Here is a 25,163-nt window from a genome sequence, read left to right as displayed (position 1 = left end):
ATTTAAGTAAATGTCTACTAACATTAACAAGGTTATATAAAGACACACATTGATAATTCATACTAATTCTTGTTAGCTGTCAAGCTTAATAAGTTGCAGACAGGAAAATATGATTCCTTTCTATAATATAATAAAGCAGACAGAAGAATTAGGTTATGAAAAGACAGAGAGATGGTGAACATCTAACCAAATACAATTGAGTTGAAAATTTTTCCTTTTTTATCCATTTAATTCTGTGGACCATGTTCATAGCAGCTTCATTTAAGAAGCTCTCAGGCAATTAAAGAAGGGATTTGAGGAGAAATTGCATTCTCAGAAAGGATGTGATAAGGGAGGAAAAAGAGGAACTGACCCTATAATACGTGAGGTGAAATTTTTCTAGGCACAAGACATACCTGGAAATAAAATTAATGACTCCACAAATAGAAAACAAGGTTATTAAATCTTGGGGAGTGATGATACTCTGAAGATTTTACTCAACCCTTTTAGTTTATAGATGTGGGGTCTGTGACCCAGAGCGGTTAAGCATCTTACTTTTGGGTCACATGGCCAGTCATTAGCCGAGTGGTTACTATTAAGTAAAGCTTCTGCACAGATCAGTGCTTTTTCATGACATTGTGTTCCAGAGAATAATTCCAATGTATAATATGTATTTGTAATGCAATAAACCACTCACATTGTGATTTTAATTCATCAGATTTTTCTTTGTATTTTTCAAACATTTGAGGTCAATTACAAAATGAAGGCAGGAAACAGGTTTCAATAGAAATATATGGGCTTAGGAGTAGGACTGGAATTCTGACTAATACTTATCAGCTCCATGATCTTGAGGAAAGTATTTAAAACCTCTGTGCAAAATTTTCATATTTGTAAAACTGGGTAAATACATCCAATAGTGTCATTGTAAAGATTAAATGAAGCAAAAAGTAAAAACACCCTAGTGCATAGTAGATTCTCAACAAATGTTAATTCATCTTCACTTAGATTTGGAAGGCAAGCCTTTGGAAATAATTTGAAAGGCAAAAGGTTTGAGTACAATGTGGGAAGAAATATTTAGGGAAATGATTAAAGGCTATAGTGGACCACAGTTGAATCACTTAGTACAAAGTATTGCTCTTATTAGATATATAAGGACAAAACTGTGATTTAGAAAAATATGTAAAAACACAATAATCTTCCAATATAATCTGTACTTAGTACCTGAAAAAGAATCTCAGATAAAGGGTGTAGAGAGTTAATACTTCTGAAGACAAAAAGGCTGGAAATTGTAGGAGTCATTGACTTATAGAGTCTCCTCAGAGGAGGATAGATCTTTGCAGTGCATAATTGAGAGTGCAAAGCCATTTACAGCCACTTGAGGAAGAGAGAGTTACCTGTCTGAGGCACCTGTCTGAGGCACAATGATTACTTTTCCTCTTTCTTGGATATGGCAGTATAAAGAAAAGATGCAATTGTCCCACTTACAAGGGTCTTTTTGGTACGAATCTACCAAGTGTTGCATTGGCTTTATTTCTTCCCCTCCAACGTCCTTCTTATTTTGAGCAAGAAGTACTTCTTGAAGGTATTATGATAAAATTTAATCATAGAATGATTGTTTGCACTATCTTCCAGGTATCCCTTTACATGTGAACAAAGCAGATAGTTGATCTCATTTTGATACTTAATGTTGTTGTTATTTAGCAGCTCAGTTGTGTCCGACACTTTGTGACCCCATGGACTGTAGCCTGCCAAGCTCCTCTGTCTATGAGATTTCCCAGGCAAGAATACTGGAGTGGGTTGCCATTTTCTCCTCCAGGGGATCGTCCTGATCCAGGGATCAAATCCACGTCTTCTGCGTCTCCTGAACTGGCAGGTGGATTCTTAAACACAGCCACCAGGGAAGTCCTTAGTTATAAACTTATGCATGAACATGAAGCATGATATCTTTGCTCTTATTTGTTCAGTCTTTCACTGAGAAAGTATGTTTTCCCTCTTATAAAAAAGGATTATGAGAAAGTGGGAGAGGTAGACAGATCTCATTTAGGAAACGTGTACATAGGGTTAACCTGCAAATATGGAATATGTGTGTGTGTATATGTGTGGTAATTTTTTTGAGTCAGAGATACAGAAAAATTTGTCCTACTTAAGAATTCACCTGCTGCTATATTTCTTTGAAGAACTAGCTTTACTATTACACGCACAGTTCCTGTAAATTGCTAAATTTATGTAAAGATTGACTACAAGGAGTGATTTCCTCAGTCTTCTGATATCAAGCAAGAACTCTGTTTCACAGAACACATATGTAGTTAGATGTTGCAGGTTTTCTTGCTGAAGACTTGGGTGGATGAAAAGAAATTAGGAAAGAGTTTGAAGTTCTGAACTGCAAAGAATTTGGAGACTGAGGACTGAGGTAAGTTTTTTGTTTGTTTGTTTGTCTTTTGTTTTTAACTCGACAGAGGTAATTTTTCTTTACTTTTCTGGACAGAATGAAAATCAAATCAAATGAGGCAATGTAAGTGAAAGGACTTTATAAACAGCAATGTTGTACATGAAGGTAAGACATACACAACAATTTATTTTTAGGTTTAAAGGGGAATTAGTCACCATTTTAATTAAGATGAGGAATCTACTCTCTTAAGGAATCCCTCCCAATGCTTGATCATTCTGAGTTGAGTCCTCAACTGCCCTCACTGACTTCACAAACAAACCAAGTACATTCCTGCATTTTCTTTTTCCAGTAGGATACTATACTTTGAGGAATTTATCGAAACACAATATATTTAGCAGGACTGAATTTGTGGGAATGAGTCTGCGCAAGTTTTCCCCCTAAAATCAGAGAACAAATCTTTCATTTTTCAGTGGACTACTCTTTCCTAAAATATATGGATTCCTTTTAATAGTTCTAAGGCTTTAAATTTTCATTTTATGGAGGAGGTTGTGCTACCTTTTAAAGATGTTAATTCAAGTATAACACACGACATTGTTCATACGGAGAAGTTTTGAACCCTCCTCCTGAGCAGAAATATGAAGGAAACCCTTGAAAGTAAAATAGATTGATATACTGTTTATATCTAGTCCTCCATTTATTTATAGTTAAAAAATCAGTGGGGAAATTGCGATCATCAATTCATACAGAAAACTGTAAGATCCACTTCTTCTGGCTAGATACCATGAAGAGCCTGATTCAAATGGTTCACACAAAGCAAAAATGTCCCATAGGTGCAGAATTCTTTCTGGCAACAAACCTTCAGTGTAAACAAGAAGACTCTTGAGCTATCTGTAAATTTTGGAGATGAATGATATTTATTGCCTTGACCTCAGGCATTTGACTTTGAGACAAGAGTATGAATGATTAGTAAAAGTTTTGATTTTAAGTTCAATGTAAAGGTCATTTGCCATTACCAAAAAAGAACATTTGTGTGAGTGTGTGAGCTACAGTAGTTATTAAAAGAATATAAAAGGCATATGCTGTTTACTATCCAGAATAGAAGATCTAAAATTATATGACTGTAAAGAACTTGACAGTTATATCATTATTACTGAAAAAGAGAACTAAAAATTCTAGCATTATGCTATGATTGATACTGCACAATGAGAATATTAAACAGTTTTCCCAATGTTGTAATAATGTAGTTTACTCCCCCAAAATAAGGAAAAAAGGCCAGTGAAAGTTTTTAGCAGAACTGATGAATAAACTTTATGATAAAAATTTAATGTGTATCTAATTTCCAGTGGAAACAAATGTATGTAGAATTAAGTGAAGTAGTAGGAAAATCAACAGTAGATACACCATAAAATCAAAATCTTAGTAGTTACAAATAAATAATAACTATTATTATCATTTTTAAAAAGAGGCCTGATTTCCTCTGCTAAGAGGAGAAACTATGCAGTTAGCAATTAGCAAACTGAGAAAGAATATATATATACATACATATGTATATACATACACATACAGGAGGATGACAGAGGATGTGATGGTGGGATGGCATAACCGACTCAATGGTCATGAGTTTGAGTAAGCTCCATGAGTTGGTGATGGACAAGGAAGCCTGGCATGCTGCAGTCCGTGGGACTGCAAAGAGTTGGACACTACTGAGCACCCTTATGGCAGAAAGTGAAGAGGAACTAAAAAACCTCTTGATGAAAGTGGAGGAGGAGAGTGAAAAAGTTGGCTTAAAGCTCAACATTCAGAAAACTAAGATCATGGCATCTGGTCCCATCACTTCATGGGAAATAGATGGGGAAATAGTGGAAACAGTGTCAGACTTTATTTTTTTGGGCTCCAAAATCACTGCAGATGGTGACTGCAGCCATGAAATTAAAAGACACTTACTCCTTGGAAGGAAAGTTATGACTAACCTAGATAGTATATTAAAAAGCAGAGACATTACTTTGCCAACAAAGGTCCATCTAGTCAAGGCTATTGTTTTTCCAGTGGTCATGTATGGATGTGAGAGTTGGACTGTGAAGAAAGCTGAGCGCCAAAAAATTGATGCTTTTGAACTGTGGTGTTGGAGAAGACTCTTGAGAGTCCCTTGGACTGCAAGGAGATCCAACCAGTCTGAAGGAGATCAGTCCTAGGTGTTCATTGGAAGGACTGATGCTGAAGCTGAAACTCCAATACTTTGGTCACCTGATGTGAAGAGTTGACTCATTGGAAAAGACCCTGATGCTTGGAGGGATTGGGGGCAGGAGGAGAAGGGGGCAACAGAGGATGAGATGGCTGGATGGCATCACCAACTTGATGGATATGAGTTTGAGTAAATTCTGGGAGTTGGTGATGGACGGGGAGGCCTGGCATGCTGCGACTCATGGGATCACAAAGAGTCAGACACGACTGAGCAACTGAACTGAACTGAGCAACTGAACTGAACTGAACTGATATGTATATATATATATATATATATATATATATATATATATATGTGTGTGTGTGTGTGTGTGTATGTATGTATGTATTTGAATGGGAGTATGTGTGTGGTAATGTGCAAGTTCATATCTTTAACATCTATTTAAAACCTGATTAAGGCATATCTCTGAATCAATTTGAGGGCATTTTCCCCAAATGTAAAAGGAATCTTCAGACAGCATTTACATTTATTTGGGTTCTCATAAACAAACGGGAAGATTTAGAATTAAAAACAAATTGAGGTTGTGTTGTAGCAAGGGGTTTTTGTTTTATCTGTTAGTTTTAAAATAGACACAATCCAGAAACCTATCTGCCTTTACCTTGGAAGAACCTTTGAAAGAAAAACTGCTTTTGCTTTTGTGTCTCTACAGAGCGAAAGCCAGAACCTGTCAACTTTTCTTTCCAGGGAAGAGGAATGGTGGGAAGTGTGCTCAGGTGCTTTGCTGCAGAGGGAAGCAGAGCCAGGGACCCTTATTTGCCCATCTCAGTGTTAGAACAAGTCCCAGGCTTTCGTGGAGCTAAAGCAACCACAATGGGGAGAGGCACTAAGCGCCACTGTTCTTTTGCCAAGAGGCAGGCTTTGGAATGGGGCTTCCCTGGTAGCTCAGTCGGTACAGAATCCACCTGCAACAAGGGAAACCTCCGTTCGCCCCCTGGGTTGGTAAGATCCCATGGAGGAGGGCATAGCAACCCACTCCAGTATTCTTGCCTGGAGAATCCCCATGGACAGAGGAGCCTGGCAGGCTACACAGTCCATGGGGTCGCAAAGAGTGGGACACGATAGCGCAGCCCAAGCTTTGGAATGAAGCAGCTCCACAGCAAACCTGGGAGGCTGTTCTTGGGCTCTGAAAAGTCTTTCTCTCACTCCCCTTGGCTTCCAGAGCAGCATTTGCAGCCGAGCCCGAACAGATCGCATATTTGGAGCAAAGCGCCAGGAGAATGAAGGGTAGTGTCATTCCCCGGCTCCTAGGTGGTGGAGTCCGTGGAGGGACTGCGTCTGCAACCGCGGGTCCAGGTGGCCAGCGGAGCTGTCCAGCACCAGCACAGAGGCGGGGGCCAGGAGGCCGGGCTCGCCCAGCCAGGTCGATGCTCGGCAACAAGGCTCTTGCCCAAGCAGACGCTGTCCTCATTCACTGCCTCTCGGCTCTGGGCTATCTACAAGCCCACGCAGCCTCGGCCGAGGAGGAGAACACCCGTCCTCACCAGCTGCTGCTCCAGCAGGGTGGGTGGGCCCTCCCCTTCCCTTGTAAGCGACTCCTTGGGCATGGGCGGGCGGGACCCCTCGGCCTTTCCCTCTTGGCCTCAGGACTTCCCAAATGAACTCGGAGGGAAAGATCGATGATGGACTCTAAATGATGGACCCCAGTCCCACACCCTCAGGCTTCCCCGAGGCGGCTGCAGAGGCAGGTGTTCCGTCCCAGCCGGGTGCCCCCCTGTCTTAGGGCCCCGGGGGCCCCGTCTGCTCCTCAGCTGCCTCTTCCGCGAGGAGGTGGGGACGGCGGGAGCTGGGGTGGCGCTCAGAGGACGGCGCCGAAGTGTCCCCGTTGCTCCCGAAACGTGGCGACAGCACAGAGGCAGAGACTTCCAGTGGGTGCGAAGACGACACGTGACGGCTGCGGAGAGACGGCGCGGAGGAGGGGGCGCGCGGAGGCAGGAGGCGGGCGGCGAGGCGAGGGGAGGCGGGAGGGAAGGGCGGGCGGAGCGGGGGCACCAGGGGCGAGCTGGGCGCGCGGGCGGCGCGAGCCTCTGCCTCCGCGGCCGCGCGGCCGCCGCCTCCCCGCCCGGCCGCCCCCGGGCTCGCAGCCTCCCGACGAGCCGGAGAGCGACCGCGGAGACGCGTCCAGGCGCGCGCCGAGGCGGCAGCGGCCGGCAAACGCCAGCCCAGGGCAGCGCGGCGCTGCAAGTTCCCGCCATGAGCAGTCGGCTCCCGAGGCTCCGCGGCTCCGGGGCCGCCCTCCCGGCCAAGCAGCCCTGCCCCATCGCCCCGCGGCCGCAGCGCCCCTAACGCCGCCGGTGCAACCGCCGCCGCCGCCCGTATCTCCGCCGCCGCCGCCGCCTCGGCCGCCGCAGCGCCGACAGCATGTCTCGGAGGAAGATTTCGTCCGAGTCCTTCAGCTCCCTGGGCTCCGACTATCTGGAGACCAGCCCCGAGGAGGAGGCGGAGTGCCCGTTGTCCAGGCTCTGCTGGAACGGCGGCCGCAGCGCGCCCGGGCCGCTCGAGCCCAGCGCGGCGCACGTCTCCGCCCGAGCCCCGGCGGCCGGCGCAGCAGCCGCCGCCGCAGTCAGCGCCGCCACGGCCGGGGCCAGGCGAGCGCAGCGCCGCAGGCGGGTCAACCTGGACTCGCTGGGCGAGAGCATCAGCCGTCTGACGGCGCCCTCGGTGAGTAGAGACGGGGGCAGGGCCGAGCCTCGGGAGGAAGGACGCGGACCGGGCAGGTGGGCGCCAGGCTGGTCCCGCCGCCTGCTAAGAGCCCCGCCGCCGGGGGGTGGCGGGGCCTAGCCCGGCCTAGTTCCCGATGACCCCCGGAAGAGACCTGGACTTCGGGCCCTGCTGGAAGGGGGCACTGGGATACGGGCATGGAGTGAGCCTTCACTCCTCCGGGGGGGATCCTGATTCAAAGGTCTGTCTGCCCACCTCCAGCATTTGCAACCTCCTTCGTCGCCGTCACCCTGACGGCTCGACGGCTCCTTCTCACCCACCTGTTTTCTTTCCCCCAAACTTTCCCAGGCGCTGTGTCTCCTCTCTTCTCCAGCATCCCACAGGAACCCCTACTCGCAGGAAACTCTTCCCGTCTTACCCCCCTCGCGCCCCGCCTCCCCCCGCCACTCTCTTGCTCTTAGCATGACCCTCTCTGACATCTTTGAATTCTGCAAGCTAACTGCCTTCATATGTTGCATTCCTTTTCTCAGTCTTTAGGGACCGGTTGTCAGATAATTTTTTGAGTTGCCTTTTGATGAAGAGCCCTCTCATCTCTTGTTTTCTCACCACCTAATGTGTTTTTTCTTGGTCACTGGTCATTTATTGGCTCTATCTTCTTCTGTGGGTAACCCGGGTATTTGGTTTTCTAAACTCTCTCTTCTGTTTCTCGCACCCCTACCTCATCCTTTACTCTCTGTCCCCTGGATTCTTTAGTGCAGTCTCCCTCAGTTTTTCAGTTTCCTTATATTAGGCCCTGAGTAACTATCTGTTGAATGAACAAATACCTGCCTAGCTCTAACTTGTGCTCATTCGGGATGGCTGGGTCATCAGTTCCAGGTGTACTCCAGACTCCCTATGATTCTTGGCATCTTTCCAGAGCACTCCGCCTGCTTCCTGGTCAAGCATTTCAGCTTCTCTTGACTTTTAATCTTTGCAGCAATGCCAGAGTTCTGTTTCAGTCTTTCTCAGACTGTGTGAGCTCTGTTTTGAAGGAACTCCATTGCAGACAGAATCCTAAAGAGATTCACTGTTAAACCAAAGCTGCTTTTTATTTGCACCTTGATTGGTTACAAGGATTTCAACTTCGGAAAGCACTTTTAACTACCCATTTCTGAGACTTTTACTTCTTTCAAGTTTTCAAAGTGAATCTGAACAGTGATCTTGTTTGCCTACTCTTCAATCTCCCTCTTGAAAGTGCTCTTGCAGTTGATGGTAGGAGGGCCTTGAGAAAGAATCGGATCCAGAGAGACTGGGGGCTTGTACCAGGCAGTCCTGCAAATAGCCTGGGGCTGTTGCCTTGATGGAGTATGGCCTTTTCCTGTAGCAATGAGACTGCTGTTTCAGTCGTCTTCCTTTTTTGTGCATTTTCCCTTCAAATACCTTTTTGCCACTTCTTCCATTGAGAACCTAGGCACAAAACTCAAAATAGGTTAGCTACTGTTTGCTATTGTTAATGCAGGTATTTCCCAGGAAGCACACTTTTAGGAACTGTTTGATGTTGCAAATTGTTGAACTTAAGCCTTTATAAAAGGAGTCCAGTAATCCTGTGCATATGTAGTTTTGTGTCAGTGTCCAAAGCAACATTTGTGCAATATACTAATTCTTCATTGTAACAGATTCATATCTAATATGATAATTTTACTAAAGATAAGTATTAGATTTTTGTGGTAATTGTTTTTATAATTCTGGGAGGTTTTTTTTTTTCCCCTGAAAATCAATTTACAAATTTTTCAAAAGTTGTGGCCAGTTTAACATAAGACTACTTTGGTAATGCCAGTTTAACATAAGACTACTCTCAGTGACTTATGTTAGAAAAAGATAAAATAAACTGAATGCTACTATTTATTGCCAAAATAAGAGGGAAGAAACAGTTTCTGACTTTTACCTCTTATAAACATAAAATTTGAATGACTTTGGCTCTTTGCCAGATTAAAAAAACATGTAATCAGATGTTTAGATAAGAAATTTGAAAATAATTGTGATAATCAGAAATAAGCAACAGCTGTATGTACTTTCCATTCTGTAATTCTTTTCTATTTTGAAAAAGCTTTTTCACCTGTAATGCTGAAAACATATAGGTGAATATAGTGTAACAATTCCAACTTCCTAAGACATGTATAAACCAGTTCTCATTGACTCACCATATCAACAGTGGACTTGGTAACACAAAACAGTATATTTCAAAGCAGTGACTATTCTGTGTTCTCTACCCCCATTTTCTTTTGTTTGGCAAACTAGAACACTACTTCAAAAAATTACTGTAAATTTGTTCTCCTACGTTGTCAGCATTCTAAACTCCTCTGGAAACACTTATGTCCTATCCAGTGTCCTTTCATTAGAGCTGAACAACTTAAAAATGAATGAATAAGCAAAATAACCCAAACCCAAAAAACTCTGAGAATAACCATTATCAGAGCATTCTTAGATGGAAATTTCTAATTGTTTTGAGTTTTGCAAACCTTCTTGCATTGCTATGGAAGCTCTTGTCTTCATAGTGGTCTCATTGTGGAATGTTGTCTTGATCACTGGAGATTTCTTTCTTTTTTATGCAGAATAATTTGCAAGTAGGGAAATGAAAATACATTTAATAAATACTATGATATTGCCAAGTAATTCAGCTAGTAATTTGGTCAATGGAATATTCAAACTCAGGTTTTCGATATTTTAAGAGATACTAATAGCTGCATTGGTGTTAGCTATACAAGTTATAATACTTCATAACATTTTAATAATAAAAGTAAATTGAACTGATGAAATTGAAAAAAAATCCAGAATTCAGAAGACCTGGTTCTCATTCACTGTGCCTTGGATAACTAAATACATGTATATCACTGTGTATATCACTTTTACTATCTAGGATCATTCTTTTCTGTGAATTGTTACATTTAAAGCCTCTCCCTGTTCTGGCATTCTATGAAGACAGGTATCATCACGCTTTCAGTGTTGTTCAGTCACTCAGTCAGTCACTCAGTCATGTCTGACACTTTGTAACCTCATGGACTGCAGCACACCAGGCTTCCCTGTCCTTCATTATCTTCCAGAGCTTGTCACACTCATGTCCATTGAATCAGAGATGCCATCCAACAATTTCATCCTCTGTTGTCCCCTTCTCCTCCTGCCTTCAGTCTTTCCCAGCATCCAGATCTTTACCAATGAGTTGGCTCTTCCTATCAGGTGGCCAAAGTATTGGAGCTTCAGCTTCAGCATCAGTCCTTCCAATGAATATTCAGGGTTGATTTCCTTTAGGATTGACTGGTTTGATCTCCTTGCAGTTCAATGGACTCTTGAGAGTTTTCTCCAACACCAGTTAGAAAACATCAATTCTTTGGGTTCAGCCCTCTTTATGGTCCAACTTTCACATCCATACATGACTCCAACCATAGCTTTGACTATATGGACCTTTGTTGGCAAAGTGATGTCTCTACTTTTTTAATATGCTGTCTACATTTTTCATAGCTTTTCTTACAAGGAGTAAGCAGTCTCCATCTGTAGTCATTTTGGAGCCCAAGACAATAAAGTCTGTCACTGTTTCCATTCTTTGCCCATCTATTAGCCATGAAGTGATGGGCCTGGATGCCATGATCTTTGTTTTTTGAATGTTAAGTTTTAAGCCAGCTTTTTCACTCTCTTCTTTCACCTTCATCAAGAGGCCCTTTAGTTCCTCTTCACTTTCTGCCATTAGGGTGGTGTCATCTGCATATCTGAGGTTATTGGTATTTCTCTTGGCAGTCTTGATTCCAGCTTGAGCTTCATCTAGCCCGAGCTTCATCTAGCCCAGCATTTTGGGTATAGGTTAAATAAGTTTTAAGTTAAATAAGCATGTAAGTTAAATAAGTTTTCAATAAACTCTCACAGTGGTATATGAAATAAAAAGCAAGGACATATGAGTTTTAAAACTGAGGAAAGTAGATTATTTTCTCAAGTAGGGGCATCAAAGTACTATTTTTTCCAATTAGTTGTTAAAAAAATATTTGAGGGTCTGCTATGTGGCAAGTATTGTGCAAAGTGTTGGTGATAGAATTGCCAAATAAAACTTTCCCATTCTTCAACCTCATGAAACTTTAATTATAGCTTTTATTCAAAGTAAACTGTATTGAGGGAAAATATAAGAACTCCAGTTGCTGCGGAGATATTTAGGGAAAATTTTATCCTCCACTTTGGTTTGTTTTGTTCACAGCAGATCTCTGGGGTGCAGCCATAAAAAGAAAAATAATCCTAAAGATCTGGTATAAACCACTTATTATGTTATTTATTTTGCAATAATTTACTTGGGAATACATACGAAGAAATAGCTGGAACTTTTTGCATCAAGGGTAAATTTGGGATCTCATTTTATTTTCATTTTATTTTTATGAGTGATGATTGCTTAGACCCCTATCACTTTGACCTCAGTTTTGGGTTTGCTAATGTCAGCCTATCAGTGAAGATACTCTCAGAAATCACCTGGGGGCAAGACTTTCTTAGGTCGCTTGTCTGAGCACTACTAGCTGTTAAAACATTTGTTTGCATGCTCAGTTGCTCAGTCTTGTCCAACTGTTTGTGACCCCAAGGACTGTAGCCCTCCAGGCACATTACAGGTGGCTTTGAAGACTTCTGAAGCCATAGATAGCAGAATGACAGGAAGAAAAGTAACAGAATTGCATGGATGGCATGTAAGGGGAGGAAAGCTACTTACATAAGGATTAGTCCAAGAAGTAAAGAACAGCGAGGAAAGAAAAAGGAAGGGAAGCTTGACTTTAAGTAGCAAAAAAGCAAAATTGGTTTTGGAAAGGAAATTTTATTGATATATGCCAATGAAAAATTGAAAGAGCATAAAAAATACATATTTAGCGTCTCACTAAATAAAATGAACTCTGTGATGTATAAGGCCTTAAATAAAACCTTAGAAATTGTAAGTGTAACTAACATGTAAATCATGAAAAGTATATAAAATATATTTGTGAAGTAAGATATTTGACACATTTATACGTTTTAATTGGAATTGTAAGATTTTGAAGTTAATATGGGTTGTAAACTTTTGAGCAATAGATTCATTAAAATTAAAAATTAAACAAAATGTATTCTAGCAGTTTAATGTTTTCACTTTTGTATAAATTAGATACTACAATCTGAAATCAGAATTTAATGGCCTTTTCTGTTTCTATAGAAATATTTCAATATTCTATTTTCTATTTCTATTACTTTTCTCTACTTCATCCCTAGTCATCAGAAATAACATGGCAGAGTTGAAGGTACAAGCATATGTTTTTTGACAGACAGTCTGAATAACTCCATTCTGAGCCCTTTACTATATCTAAGACCCTGGGAGAGCCAACTCCTACCTTCTCAGAACCTTAGTTTTCTATTTTGTGAAGTAGGAATCATGACTACCTTATAGCTGTGTTGTGAAAGAGGAGGAATATTTCTTGTAAAATTTCTTGAACTTGATAAATGATAGTTACAAGCTGTGATTCATTAACTTCAGTCAAATTTAAATGCCTCCAAATGATCTATAATTTTTTGTTTTTTCTCAGTAACTTACTTATGAGTGTATGAGTGCTATGACTATAGCCTGTAAAGGCTCCTCTCCCCATGGGATTCTCCAGGCAAGAATACTGGATTGGGTTGCCATGTTCTCCTCCAGGGGATCTTCCAGACATAGGGATTGAACCCGCATCTCTTTTGTCTCCTGCGTTGGCAGGCAGATTCTTCACTACTAGTGCCGCCTGGGAAGACCTTACTTATTAATAACCTTATTAAAAAGGGCTTCCCTGGTGGCTCAGTAGTAAAGAAATGGCAAACCACTCCAGTATTCTTGTCTGAGAAATCCCATGATTTCTCAGAGGAGCCTGGCAGCCTGGGGTCCCAAAGTCAGACATGACTTAGTGACTAAACAACAATAACAACCTTATTAAAAGAGTTCATAGGTCAACTGATGACATGAACTTAAAAGAATTGATAAGGTGTAAATTTTATTGGCATTGCCCAGTCTATCCATTAAAAAATTAAAAGTGGAGCCCATTTTTGGCTCCCTGGCTGTGACTCATGTGAGTACATAAAATGTGTAATCATTACAGATTCAAAACTTTCTGTCAAACTGTTGAATGTTATGTGGCAGTATGACTACTATTACTATAAATTCCATAAAAATACTACAACATATGTATTTGGTAGAATATAGGTATTTCAATGCAAATTATTTTTAACTTAGGAAAAATCATTAGCTGAAAGAAAAATTGTTTATTTCACTTGCCTGAGAATTTCAAGAGTTCCCCATCCACTGCATTCAAAATAATTTGTATGTATGTTCAAAGGCTTAGGCTGTGAGATACAACAGTGACCCAAGTAATAACTTTTATGTTTTGTGTAAGGCACTTTATTCTGCCAGCTCAGTTGTTGGACCTTCATTTTAAAGATAAATTTTGACTATGGGAAATGACATCATGATTATTAGTTTGTGAGAAGAGGTAACGTAATTATATAATCATTTTTACTATATAGTTTATCTACCTTGAAGTACTCTGAGGCGTGTGAGAGGGGTTGCTATTGTTGTTCAGTTGCTGAGCTGTGTCCAACTCTTTACAACCCCCGTGGAGTGCAGCTTGTCAGGCTTTCCTGTCCTTCTTTTTCACATTCATCAAGAGGCTCTTTAGTTCCTCTTCACTTTCTGCCATTAGGTGGTGTCATCTGCATTTGTGAGGTTGTAGATATTCCTCCTGGCAATCTTGATTCTGCTTGTGCTTCATCCAGCCCAGCATTTTGCACGAGGTATTTTCCTTTTTCTATGATCCAATGGATGTTGGCAATTAGGTCTCTGGTTCTCTGCCTTTTCTAAATCCAGCTTGTACATCTGGAAGTTCTTTGTTCACATACCGTTCAAGGATTTTGAGCATTACCTTGCTAGCATGTGAAATGAGTGCAATTGTGTGGTAGTTTGAACATTCTTTGGCATTGTCCTTCTTTGGGATTGGAATGAAAACTGACTTTTTCCAGTACTCTGGCAATTGCTGAGTTTTCCAGATTTGCTGGCATATGAGTGTAGCACTTTGAAGTGAAGTGAAGTGAAGTCGCTCAATCATGTCTGATTCTTTGCGACCCCATGGACTGTAGCCTACCATGCTCCTCCATCCATGGGATTTTCCAGGCAAGAGGACTGGAGTGGGGTGCCATTTCCTTCTCCAGAGGATCATCCCAACCCAGGGATCGCATTGTGGGCAGATGCTTTACCATCTGAGCCACCAGGGCACTTTAACAGCATCATATTTTAGATTTATAAATAGTTTTATAAATAGCTCAGCTGGAATTCCATCACCTCCACTAGCTTTGTTTTTAGTAATGCTTCCTAAGGCCTACTTGGCCTCACATTCCAGGATGTCAGATAAGTGACCAAACCATTGTGATTATCTAGTCATTAAGACCTTTTTTGTACTGTTCTGTGTATTCTTGCCACTCATCTTAATCTCTTCTGCTTGTGTTAGATCCTTGCTGTTCCTGTCCTTTAGAGTGTCCTTCTTTGCATGATATGTTCCTTTAGAATTGCTAATTTTCTTGAAGAGATCTCTAGTTTTTCCCATTCTATTGTATTCCTCTATTTCTTTGCATTGTTCACTTAAGAAGGCTTTCTTATCTCTCCTTGCTGTTCTTTGGAACTCTGCATTCAATTGGGTATATCTTTCCCTTTCTCCTTTGCCTTTTGCTTCTCTTCTGTTCTAAGCTATTTGTAAGGCTTCCTTAGATAAGCATTTTGCCTTGTTTCATTTCTTTCTTGGGGATGGTTTTGGTCACTGCTTTCTGTACAATGCAGTGAACCTGTGTCCATAGTTCTTCAGGCACTCTGTCAAATCTAATCTGTTGAATCTATTTGTCACTTCCACTGTATAATCATAAGGGATTGGATTTGGGTTGTAACTGAATGGCCCAGGGGTTTTACCTACTTTCTTCAACTTAAATCTGAATTTTGAAATGAGCTCATGATCTGAGTGGCAGTCAGCTCCAAATCTTGTGTTTGCTAACCATATAGAGCTTCTCCATCTTTGGTTGCAAAGAATGTAATCAGTGACGCTTTTGGTATTGACTATCTGTTGATGTCTAGGTGTAGAGTCAACTCTTGTTGTTGGAAGAGGGTGTTTGCTATGCCCAGTGTATTCTCTTGGCCAAACTCTGTTAGCTTTTTCCTTGCTTCATTTTGTACTCCAAGGTCAAACTTGCCTGTTACTCCAGGTATCTCTTAACTTTTTACTTTTGCATTCTAATCCTCTATGATGAAAATGACATCTTTTTTGGGTGTTAGTTCTAGAAGATCTTATAGGTCTTCATAGAACTGTTCAGCTTCAGCTACTTTGGCATCAGTGGTTGGGACATAGACTTGGATTGCTATGATATTGAATGGTTTGCCTTGGAATCGAACAGAGATCATTCTGTCATTTTTGAGATTGCAACCAACTACTCCATTTCGGACTCTTTTGTTGGCTATGAGGGCTACTCCATTTCTTCTAAAGGATTCTTGCCCACATTAGTAGGTAAGATGATAATGATATTCAGATGATAGTGGTCATCTGAATTAAATTCACCCATTCCAGTTCTTTTTCGTTCACTGATGCCTAAAATGCCGATGTTTACTCTTGCCGTCTGCTGTTTGACCACGTCCAATTTACCTTGATTCATGGACCCAGCGTTCCAGGTTCCTGTGCAATATTGCTCTTTACAGCATTAGACTTTACTTGTACCACCAGACATACCCACAACTGGGCAGAGTTAACTCTAGTTGCAGCTCCTTGTTGCAGTGGCAAAGCCCTCAGTAGTTGCAATGCATGGGCTCTAGAATGTGTAGGCTTTAGTAGTTGTTGAGTATGGGCCTAATTGCCCGACAGTACATGTAATGTTCCTGGACCAGGGATCAAACCTTTTTCCCTGCGTTGACAGACAGATTCTCTACCACTGGACAACCAGGAAAGTCCTTTTTTGTTTTATCTTGTTGCCTCTGTCATGTGGAGCTGAAGGTAAAATTCTTTTTAAAAAACCTACATTTTTTTTTGAATATGGTAGTAAAATTAGTGGGTTATCTCTAGATATAAACAGTTTACTGTGAATTTCACACACATCTAGGAAGAAAAAAATTATGTGGCATAAGTAGGGAAAATATTTACAAGAGCTGGCTAGGCCTTTAAGAACTACACCTTCTTTGCAGGCCCATATTTGATGCTTAAACCAATGATTAGGTCAAAAATCAAAGTTCTGCTATTTAAATTCTGACTCATTTCAGTGCTCTTATTTTTATCTTGCATTTAGTATGGTATGTAATACTTAATGGATTTTCAATTAAATGTTCAGAATAAGTGAAAGATGTTCTTGTTTAAGAATTATTATTATATTAATAATTTATTAATATTATTGTTGTTTATCCAATTATTGTTATTTCTCTTTTGTTTAATTTTTTCCTGTGTTATGTTTCGTTCAATCAAACAAAATAGATTTCATACCTGGTCTCTGAGAGATACTTTCAGGTATGCAAACCTGTTTGAATTTTACTTACTTTTGCCTCTTAAAGCAAAACTTCAGAATGAAGTTGTGCTAAAAAGAAAGAAAATGGAAAAGTATCCCTCTGTTGTAACTCCTTGAGAGGCCCATTTATATTTTAAGAAATTAGGTAAATGTAACAACTCTCCCAGTCTCCTGTAGAAGTCTGCTTATATATTCTGTACAGCTCTCTTTCTGGTGGGAAATGTTTGTCAGTAAGTGGGCTGCTGTCACCAAAAATGCATTATTAGACAGAGTGAAAAAACCTTGTTCCTTAAATATCACTTCAGGACAGGATCTGAAGATCTAGACTTATGTGCTGTAAGCTCAGAGCATCTCATAAAATTGAAAATTTCAGCGTACAGTGATATAGGAAGTAGGGGAGCCGGAAATATCTTGGAAGACTGGAGATTTGTTATGGCTGTTTGGTGGAACTAAGAAAGAGTGAACATTCTTATAAATAGAACAGTGAGAAATCACTTCCTGCCTAGGCTTTATTTGGGGTTTATTAAACAGTTCTTCATTTGAGCTAGAGGTTATCAAACGTCAGTGAATAAAAGAAATACCTAAAAACAATGGTTGGAATGCAGATTACTGGGCTTCTTTCTCAGTGGGCCTGTTGTTTTTTTTCACCTGGTTGTTTTTTTTTTTGTTTTCTAAATGTAGTTGATTTACAATCTTGTGCTGATTTTTGCTATACAGAAGAGTAATTCAGTTATATATACATGTCCTTTTTTCTATTCTTCCCCATTATGGTTTATCATAGGATATTGAATATAGTTCACTGTGCTATATACAGTAGGACCTTGTTTATCCATCCTGTATATACCGGTTTCCAATCCCAAAGAAAGGCAATGCCAAAGAATGTTCAAACTACCACACAATTGCACTCATTCACACACTAGCAGGGTAATACTCAAAATTCTCCAAGCCAGGCTTCTACAGTGTGTGAACCATGAATGTCCAGATGCTCAAGCTGGATTTAGAAAAGGCAGAGGAACCAGAGATCAAATTGCTAACATCTGCTGGATCATAGAAAAACAAGAGAATTCCAGAAAAACATCTACTTCTGCTTTATTGACTATGCCAAAGCCTTTGACTGTGTGGATCACAACAAACTGTGGAAAATTCTTCAAGAGATGAGAATACCAGGCCACCTTACCTGCCTCCTGAGAAATCTGTATGCAAGTCAACAAGCAACAATTAGAATCAGACCTGGAACAACAGACTGGTTCCAAATTGTGAAAGGAGTATGTCAAGGTTGTATATTGTCACCCTGCTTATTTAACTTAAATACAGAGTACATCATGCAAAATGCTGGGCTGGATGAAGCACAAGCTGGAATCAAGATTGCTGGGAGAAATATCAATAACCTCAGATACGCAGATGACACCATCCTTATGACAGAAAGTGGAGAGGAACTAAAGAGCCTCTTGATGAAAGTGAAAGAGGAGAGTGAAAAAGCTGGCTTAAAACTCAACATTCAAAAAGCTAAGATCATGTCATCCAGTCCCATCACTTCATGGCTAATAGATGGACAAAAAATGGAAACAGTGACAGACTTTATTTTCTTGGGCTCCAAAATCACTGCAGATGGTGACTACAGCCATGAAATTCAAAGATGCTTGCTCCTTGGAGAAAGTTATGAACAACCTAGACAGCATATTAAAAAGCAGAGACATTACTTTGCCAACAAAGGTCTGTCTAGTCAAAGCTATGGTTTTTCCAGTAGTCATGTATGGATGTGAGACTTGGACTATAAAGAAAGTTGAATGCCCAAGAACTGATGCTTTTGAACTGTGGTGTTGGAGAAGGCTCTTGAGAGTCCCTTGGACTGCAAGAGCCAGTCTATCCTAAAGAAAATCAGTCCTGAATATTCATTGGAAGGACAGATGCTAAAACTGAAATTCCAATACTTTGGCCACCTGATGCGAAGAACTGACTCACTAGAAAAGACCCTGATGCTGGGAAAGATTGAAGGTGGGAGGAGAAGGGGATGACAGAGGATGAGATGGTTGGATGGCATCACCAACTCGATGGACATGAGTTTGAGTAAATTCTTGGAGTTGGTGATGGACAGGGAAGCCTGGCGTGCTGCAGTCCATGTGGTTGCAAAGAGTCGGACACGACTGAGCAACTGAACTGAACTAAACTGGTGGACAGGGTTTGCTTAGTAAAGCTTTAATTCAAATTTCTGCTGATGGGTGGGGTGCACTCCCTCCCTGGTAGTTGTTTGGCCTGAGGTGACCTGTGGTGAGCCCCTGGTGATCCTCACCTCTATAGGAGACCCTCCAACAGTAGCTGGTAGTTTTGGTTCAGCCACCTGTGGGGTCCCTGCTGCTTTCCTCTGGATGTTGGTATGCACAAGATTTTGTTTGTGCCCTCCAAGACTGGAGTCTTTGTTTCCTCCAGTCCTGTGGAAGACCTATAATGAAATCATGCTGGCCTTCAAGGCCAGAGTCCCTGGAGATTCAGTTCCTTTGTCTGATCCCCAGGCTGGGAAGCCTGATGTGGGGTTCAGAACCTTCACAGCAGTGGGAGAACTTCTTTGGTATTATTGTTCTCCAGTTTGTGGGTCACCCACCCAGCAGGTATGGGATTTGACTTTATCGTGATCGTGCCCCTCCTACCATCTAGCTGCAGCTTCTTCTTTGTCTTTGGACATGAAGTATGTTTTGTTGGTGGGTTCCCAGGTCCTCCTGTTGATGGTTGTTCAACAACTAGTTGCAATTTTGGTGTTCTTGCAGGAGGAGATGAATATACATCCTTCTACTCTGCCATCTTGAACTCGTGCTTGTATCTGTTTGAATTATAGTTTTTGTTTGGGTATGTGCCCTGGAGTGGGAATGTTGGATCATATGGCAACTCCAAATTTTAGTTTTCTGACGAAACTCCATAGTGTTTTACATCCCCCCCGAACAATGTAGGAGGATCCCATTTTCTCCACACCCTCTCTAGCATTTGTTAGTTTTAATGATGGCCATTCTCGCTGCTCTGAGGCGGTATCTCACTGTAGTTTTTATTTGCATTTCCCTAATCATTGGGCTTCCCAGGTGGTGCTAGTGGAACCAACCTGCCAATGCAGGAGACATAAGAGACACAGGTTTGATCCCTGGGTTCAGGAAGATCCCCTGAAGAAGGGTGATGTTGAGCATTGTTTCATGTGCTAATTGGCCATCTGTATGTTATTTTTGGAGAGATGTCTGTAGGTCTTTTGCCCATTTTTTTTTTGACTGAGTTATTTGTTTTTTCAGTTGTTGAATTTTATGAGCTGTTTGTATATTTTGAAAATTAAGCCCTTGTCAGTAGTATCATAAATATTTTTTTCTCATTCTGCAGGTTGTCTTTTCGTTTTGTTTATGGTTTCCTTTGCTGTGCAATAGCTTGTGTGTTTCATTAGGTGCCCCCCACCCCTGCCCCACTTTTGGCTTTCATTTCTATTGCCTTGGGAGAGTGATCTAAGAAAACGTTGGTACTATTGATGTCAGAAAATGTTTTGCCTCTGTTTTCTTCTAGGAGTTGTATGGTGTCATGCCTTATGATTAAGTCTTTAAGCCATTTTGGGTTTGTTTTTTTGAATGGTGTGTGTGTGTTCTGACTTCATTTATTGATATGAAGGTGTTCAACTTTCCCAACACCACTTGCTAAAGAGACTGTCTTTTTCACATTGTATATTCTTGCCTCCTTTGCTGAAGATTAATTGACCATAAATGTGTTGGTTTATTTGGGGCTCTTTATTCCATTGTTCCATATGCCTGTTTTTGTGCAAATACCATGCTGTTTTGACTCTTTTAGCTTTGTATTATTGTCTGAAGTCTGTGGAGGGTTATGCCTCCAGCTTTGGTTTTTCCTCACAATTGGTTTGGCAATGCTGGGTCTTTAATGGCTCCATATAAATTTTAGGATTATTTGTTCCATTTATGCAAAAAGTGTCATGGGTAATGTGATAGGGACCACATTAACTCTGTAGATTGCTTTGGATAGTATGGCCATTTAAATAAAATTAATTATTTCAATCCAAGAATATGAGATAGCTTTCTATTTCTTTAAATCATCCTCATTTTCCTTTGTTAATGTTTTATAGCCCTCATATATATATATATATATATATATATATATATATAGCTCAGATTTATTCCTATGTATTTTATTTTTGGATTCAATTTTAGAAGTTTTTTGTTTTGTTTAAGATGGTGATAGGACAGAATTTAATTTCAAGTTTTTAAATTTAATTTCAAAAATTTTAATTTCAAGAATATTACATTTAAAAAATAATTCTGTAGCTCTTTTCTTAAGCTTAGGATAGCCAGAATGGCCTTTTTTTTCATTCAGTTTTTCACAAATTAAATTTATTATTTTATTGACGGGTTACAGAATTTTGCTGTTTTCTGTCAAACCTCAGTATGAATTAGCCATAGGTATACATATACCCCCTCCCTTTTGAACCTCCCTCCCATCTCCCTCCCCATCCCACCCTCTTGGTTGATACAGAGCCCCTGTTTGAGTTTCCTGAGCCATACGGCAAACTCCTGTTGGCTATCTATTTTACATATGGTAACGTAAGTTTCCATGTTACTCTTTCCATACATGTCACCCTCGCCTCCTCTCTCCCCATGTCCATAAGTCTATTCTCTATGTCTTTTTCTCAATTGCTGCCCTGCAAAAACATTCATCCGTAGCATTTTTCTAGATTCTGTATATATGCATTAGAATATGGTAATTTATCTTTCTCTTTCTGACTTCCTTCACTCTGTATAATAGGTCCTAGGTTCATCCACCTCATCAGAACTGACTCAAATGCATTCCTTTTATGGCTGAATAATGTTCCATTGTGTATATGTACCAAAACTTCTTTATCCATTCATCTCCTGATGGACATCTAGATTGCTTCCATGTTCTAGCTATTGTAAACAGTGCTGCAATGAACAGTGGGATACATGTGTCTTTTTCAATTTTGGTTTCCTCAGGTATTTGCCTAGGAGTGGGATTGCTGGGTCATATGATGGTTTTTTCCCTAGTTTATTAAGTAATCTCCATACCATCTTCCATAGTGGCTGTGTCAATTTACATTCCCATCAACAGTGCAAGAGTGTTCTCTTTTCTCCACACCCTCTCCAGCATTTATTGTTTGTGGACTTTTTGATGATGGTCCTTCTGACCTGTATGAGGTGATATCTCATTGTAGTTTTGAATCCATTTCTCTTTTATGGAGTGATGTCGAGCATCTTTTCATATGTTTGTTAGCCATCTTTCGAGAAATGTCTGTTTAGGTCTTTTTCCCTCTTTTTGATTGAGTTCTTTGTTTTTCTGGTGTTGAGTTGTGTGAGCTGCTTGTATATTTTAGACATTAATCCTTTGTCACTTGTTTCATTTGCTATTATATTCTCCAATTTTAAGGTTGCTTATAGTTTCCTTTGCTGTGCAAAAGCTTTTAAGTTTAATCAGTTTTACTTTAGTAAAACTGTTTATTTTAGTTTTTATTTCCATTACTCTAGGAGGTGGGTCATAAAGGATCTTGCTTTGATTTATGTCATTGAGTGTTCTGCCTATGTGTTCCTCTAAGAGTTTTATAGTTTCTGGTCTTACATTTAGGTCTTTAATCCATCTTGAATTTATCTTTGTGTATGGCATTAGGAAGTCTTCTAATTACATTCTTTTACATGTATCTGTCTAAATTTTCCAAGCACCATTTATTGAAGATGCTGTCTTTGTCCCACTGTATATTCTTGCCTCCTTTGTAAAAAATAAGGTATCCATAGGTACATGGGTTTATTTCTGGGCCAGTACTGTACTCTCTTGATGACTGTAGCTTTGTAGTGTTATCTGAAGTCAGGAAGGTTGATTCCTCCAGCTCCATTCTTCTTTCTCAAGACTGGATATTTGGATCTCAAGATTTGGATATTTGGGGTCTTTTGTGTTTCCATATGAATTGTGAAATTTTTTGTTTTAGTTCTGTGAAATCCACCAGGGCTTCCCTGGTGGCTCAGATGGTAAAGTTTCAGCCTACAATGTGGGAGACCTGAGTTCAGTCCCTGGGATGGGAAGATCTCCTGGAGAAGGAAATGGCAACCCAGTCCAGTATTCTTGCCTGGAAAATCCCATGGGCAGAGGGGCCTGGTAGGCTACAGTCCATGGGGTCGCAGAGTCAGACACAACTGAGCTACTTCACTTCTGTGAAAAATGCCATTGGTAATTTGATAGGGATTGCTTTGAATCTGTTGGAGAAGGCAATGGCACCCCACTCCAGTACTCTTGCCTGGAAAATCCCATGGATGGAGGAGCCTGGTGGGCTGCAGTCCATTGGGTTGCTAAGAGTCGGACACAACTGAGCCTCTTCCCTTTCACTTTTCACGTTCATGCACTGAAGAAGGAAATGGCAACCCACTCCAGTGTTCTTGCCTGGAGAATCCCAGGGATCGGGGAGCCTGGTGGGCTGCTGTCTATGGGGTCGCACAGAGTTGGACACGACTGAAGCGACTTAGCAGCAGCAGCAGCAGCTTTGAATCTGTAGTTTACATTTGGTAGTATAGTCATTTTCACAATATTGATTCTTCCTATTCAGGAACATGGAATACCTCTCCATCTGTTTATGTTATCTTTGATTTCTTTCATCAGTGTCTTATAATTTTCTGTATACAGTTCTTTTGTCTCCTTAGGTAAGTTTATTCCTAGATATTTAATTCTTTTTGTTGCAATGGTGAATGGAATTGATTCCTTAATTTCTCTTTCTGATTTTTCATTGTTAGTGTATAGAAATGCAAGTGATTTCTATGTAGTGATTTTGTATCCTGCAACTTTGCTAAATTCACTTATTAGTTCTAGTAATTTTCTGATCCTATCTTTAGGATTTTCTATGTACAGTATCATGTCACCTGCAAACACCGAGAGCTTTACTTCTTCTTTCCTAATCTGGATTCCTTGTATTTCTTTTTCTTCTCTGATTGCTGTAGCTAGGACTTCCAGAACTATGTTGAATTATAGTGGTGAAAGTGGACATCCTTGCCTTGTTCCTGATCTTAGGGGGAATGCTTTCAGTTTTTCACCTTGAGAATAATGTTTGCTGTAGGCTTGTCATATATAGCCTTTACAACTTTAACGAGGTAGGTTCCTTCTATGCCCATTTTTTGAAGAGTTTTAATCATAAATGGGTGCTGAATTTTGTCAAAGGCTTTTTCTGCATCCATTGATTTTATCATATAGTTTTTATCTTTCTATTTGATAATATGGTTTATCACATTGCTTGATTTGCATATATTGAAGTATCCTTACATTCCTGGAATAAACTCACTTGATCATGGTGTATGAGCTTTTTGACATGTTGCTGAATTCTGTTTGCTAAACTTTTGTTGAAGATTTTTGCTCAGTGATATTGGCCTGTAGTTTTCTTTTTTTGTGTTGTCTTTGTCTGGTTTTGGCATCAGAGTGATGGTGGCCTCATAAAATGAGTTTGGAAGTGTTCCTTCCTTTGCAGTTTCTTGAAAGAGTTTTAGACAGATAGACATTAGCTCTTCTGCAAATGTTTGATAGAATTCTCCTGTGAAGCCGTCTGGTCCTGGGCTTTTGTTTTTTGGGAGGTTTTTGATCACAGTTTCAATTTTAGTGCTTGTAATTGGGTTGTTCATTACTTCTATTTCTTCCTGATTCAGTCTTGGAAGATTGAACTTTTCTAAGAATCTATCCATTTCTTCCAGATTATCCATTTTATAACCATATAGTTGTTCGTAATAGTCTCTTATAATCCTTTGTATTTCTGCATTGTCTGTTGTAACCTCTCCTTTTTCATTTCTGATTTTGTTGATTTGATTCTTCTCTCTTTTATTCTTGGTAAGTCTGGCTAAAGGTTTCTCAATTTTGTTTATCTTCTCAAAGAACCAGCTTTTAGTTTTATTAGTCTGTACTATTATTTCTTTCATTTCTTTCTGCCTGGATTTTTATGATTTCCTTCCTTCTACTAATTTTTGGGGTATTTTGTTCTTTTTTTCCCAATTGTTTTAGGTGTAAAGCTAGGTTGTCTATTTGATTATTTCCTTCTTTCTTATGATTTTAGGTTTCAGTTCAGTTCAGTTGCTCAGTCATGTCCAACTCTTTGAGACCCCATGGACTGCAGCATGCCAGGCTTCCCTGTCCATCTCCAACTCCTGGAGCTTGCTCAAACTCATGTCTGTTGGGTCAGTGATGCTATCCAAGCATCTCATCTTCTGTCATCCCCTTCTCCTCCTGCCTTCAATCTTTCCCACATCAGGGTCTTTCCCAGGGAGTCAGTTCTTCTCATCAGATCACCAAAGTATTGGTGTTTCAACTTTAGCTTCAGGCCTTCCAGTGAATATTCAGGACTGATTTCCTTTAGAATGGTCTAGTTTG

The 25,163-nt window shown here is 40.4% G+C and overlaps 1 protein-coding gene across 1 annotated transcript in view; it reads left to right on the top strand.

The window, feature by feature from the left end:
• Positions 1-6,968: 6,968 nt before the first annotated feature.
• Positions 6,969-25,163, top strand: part of GUCY1A2 (guanylate cyclase 1 soluble subunit alpha 2) — a 404,812-nt gene continuing 386,617 nt past the window's right edge. The window contains exon 1 of the mRNA XM_065945273.1: positions 6,969-7,268. Within this exon, the coding sequence (XP_065801345.1) occupies positions 6,969-7,268 (300 nt within the window). The remainder of the gene's footprint in view (positions 7,269-25,163) is intronic.

This window comes from Muntiacus reevesi, chromosome 9 (assembly GCF_963930625.1).
Source record: "Muntiacus reevesi chromosome 9, mMunRee1.1, whole genome shotgun sequence".
Lineage (NCBI taxonomy): Eukaryota > Metazoa > Chordata > Mammalia > Artiodactyla > Cervidae > Muntiacus > Muntiacus reevesi.
Note: the sequence above shows the minus strand (reverse complement) of the source record. Positions and strands in the feature narration are given on the sequence as shown.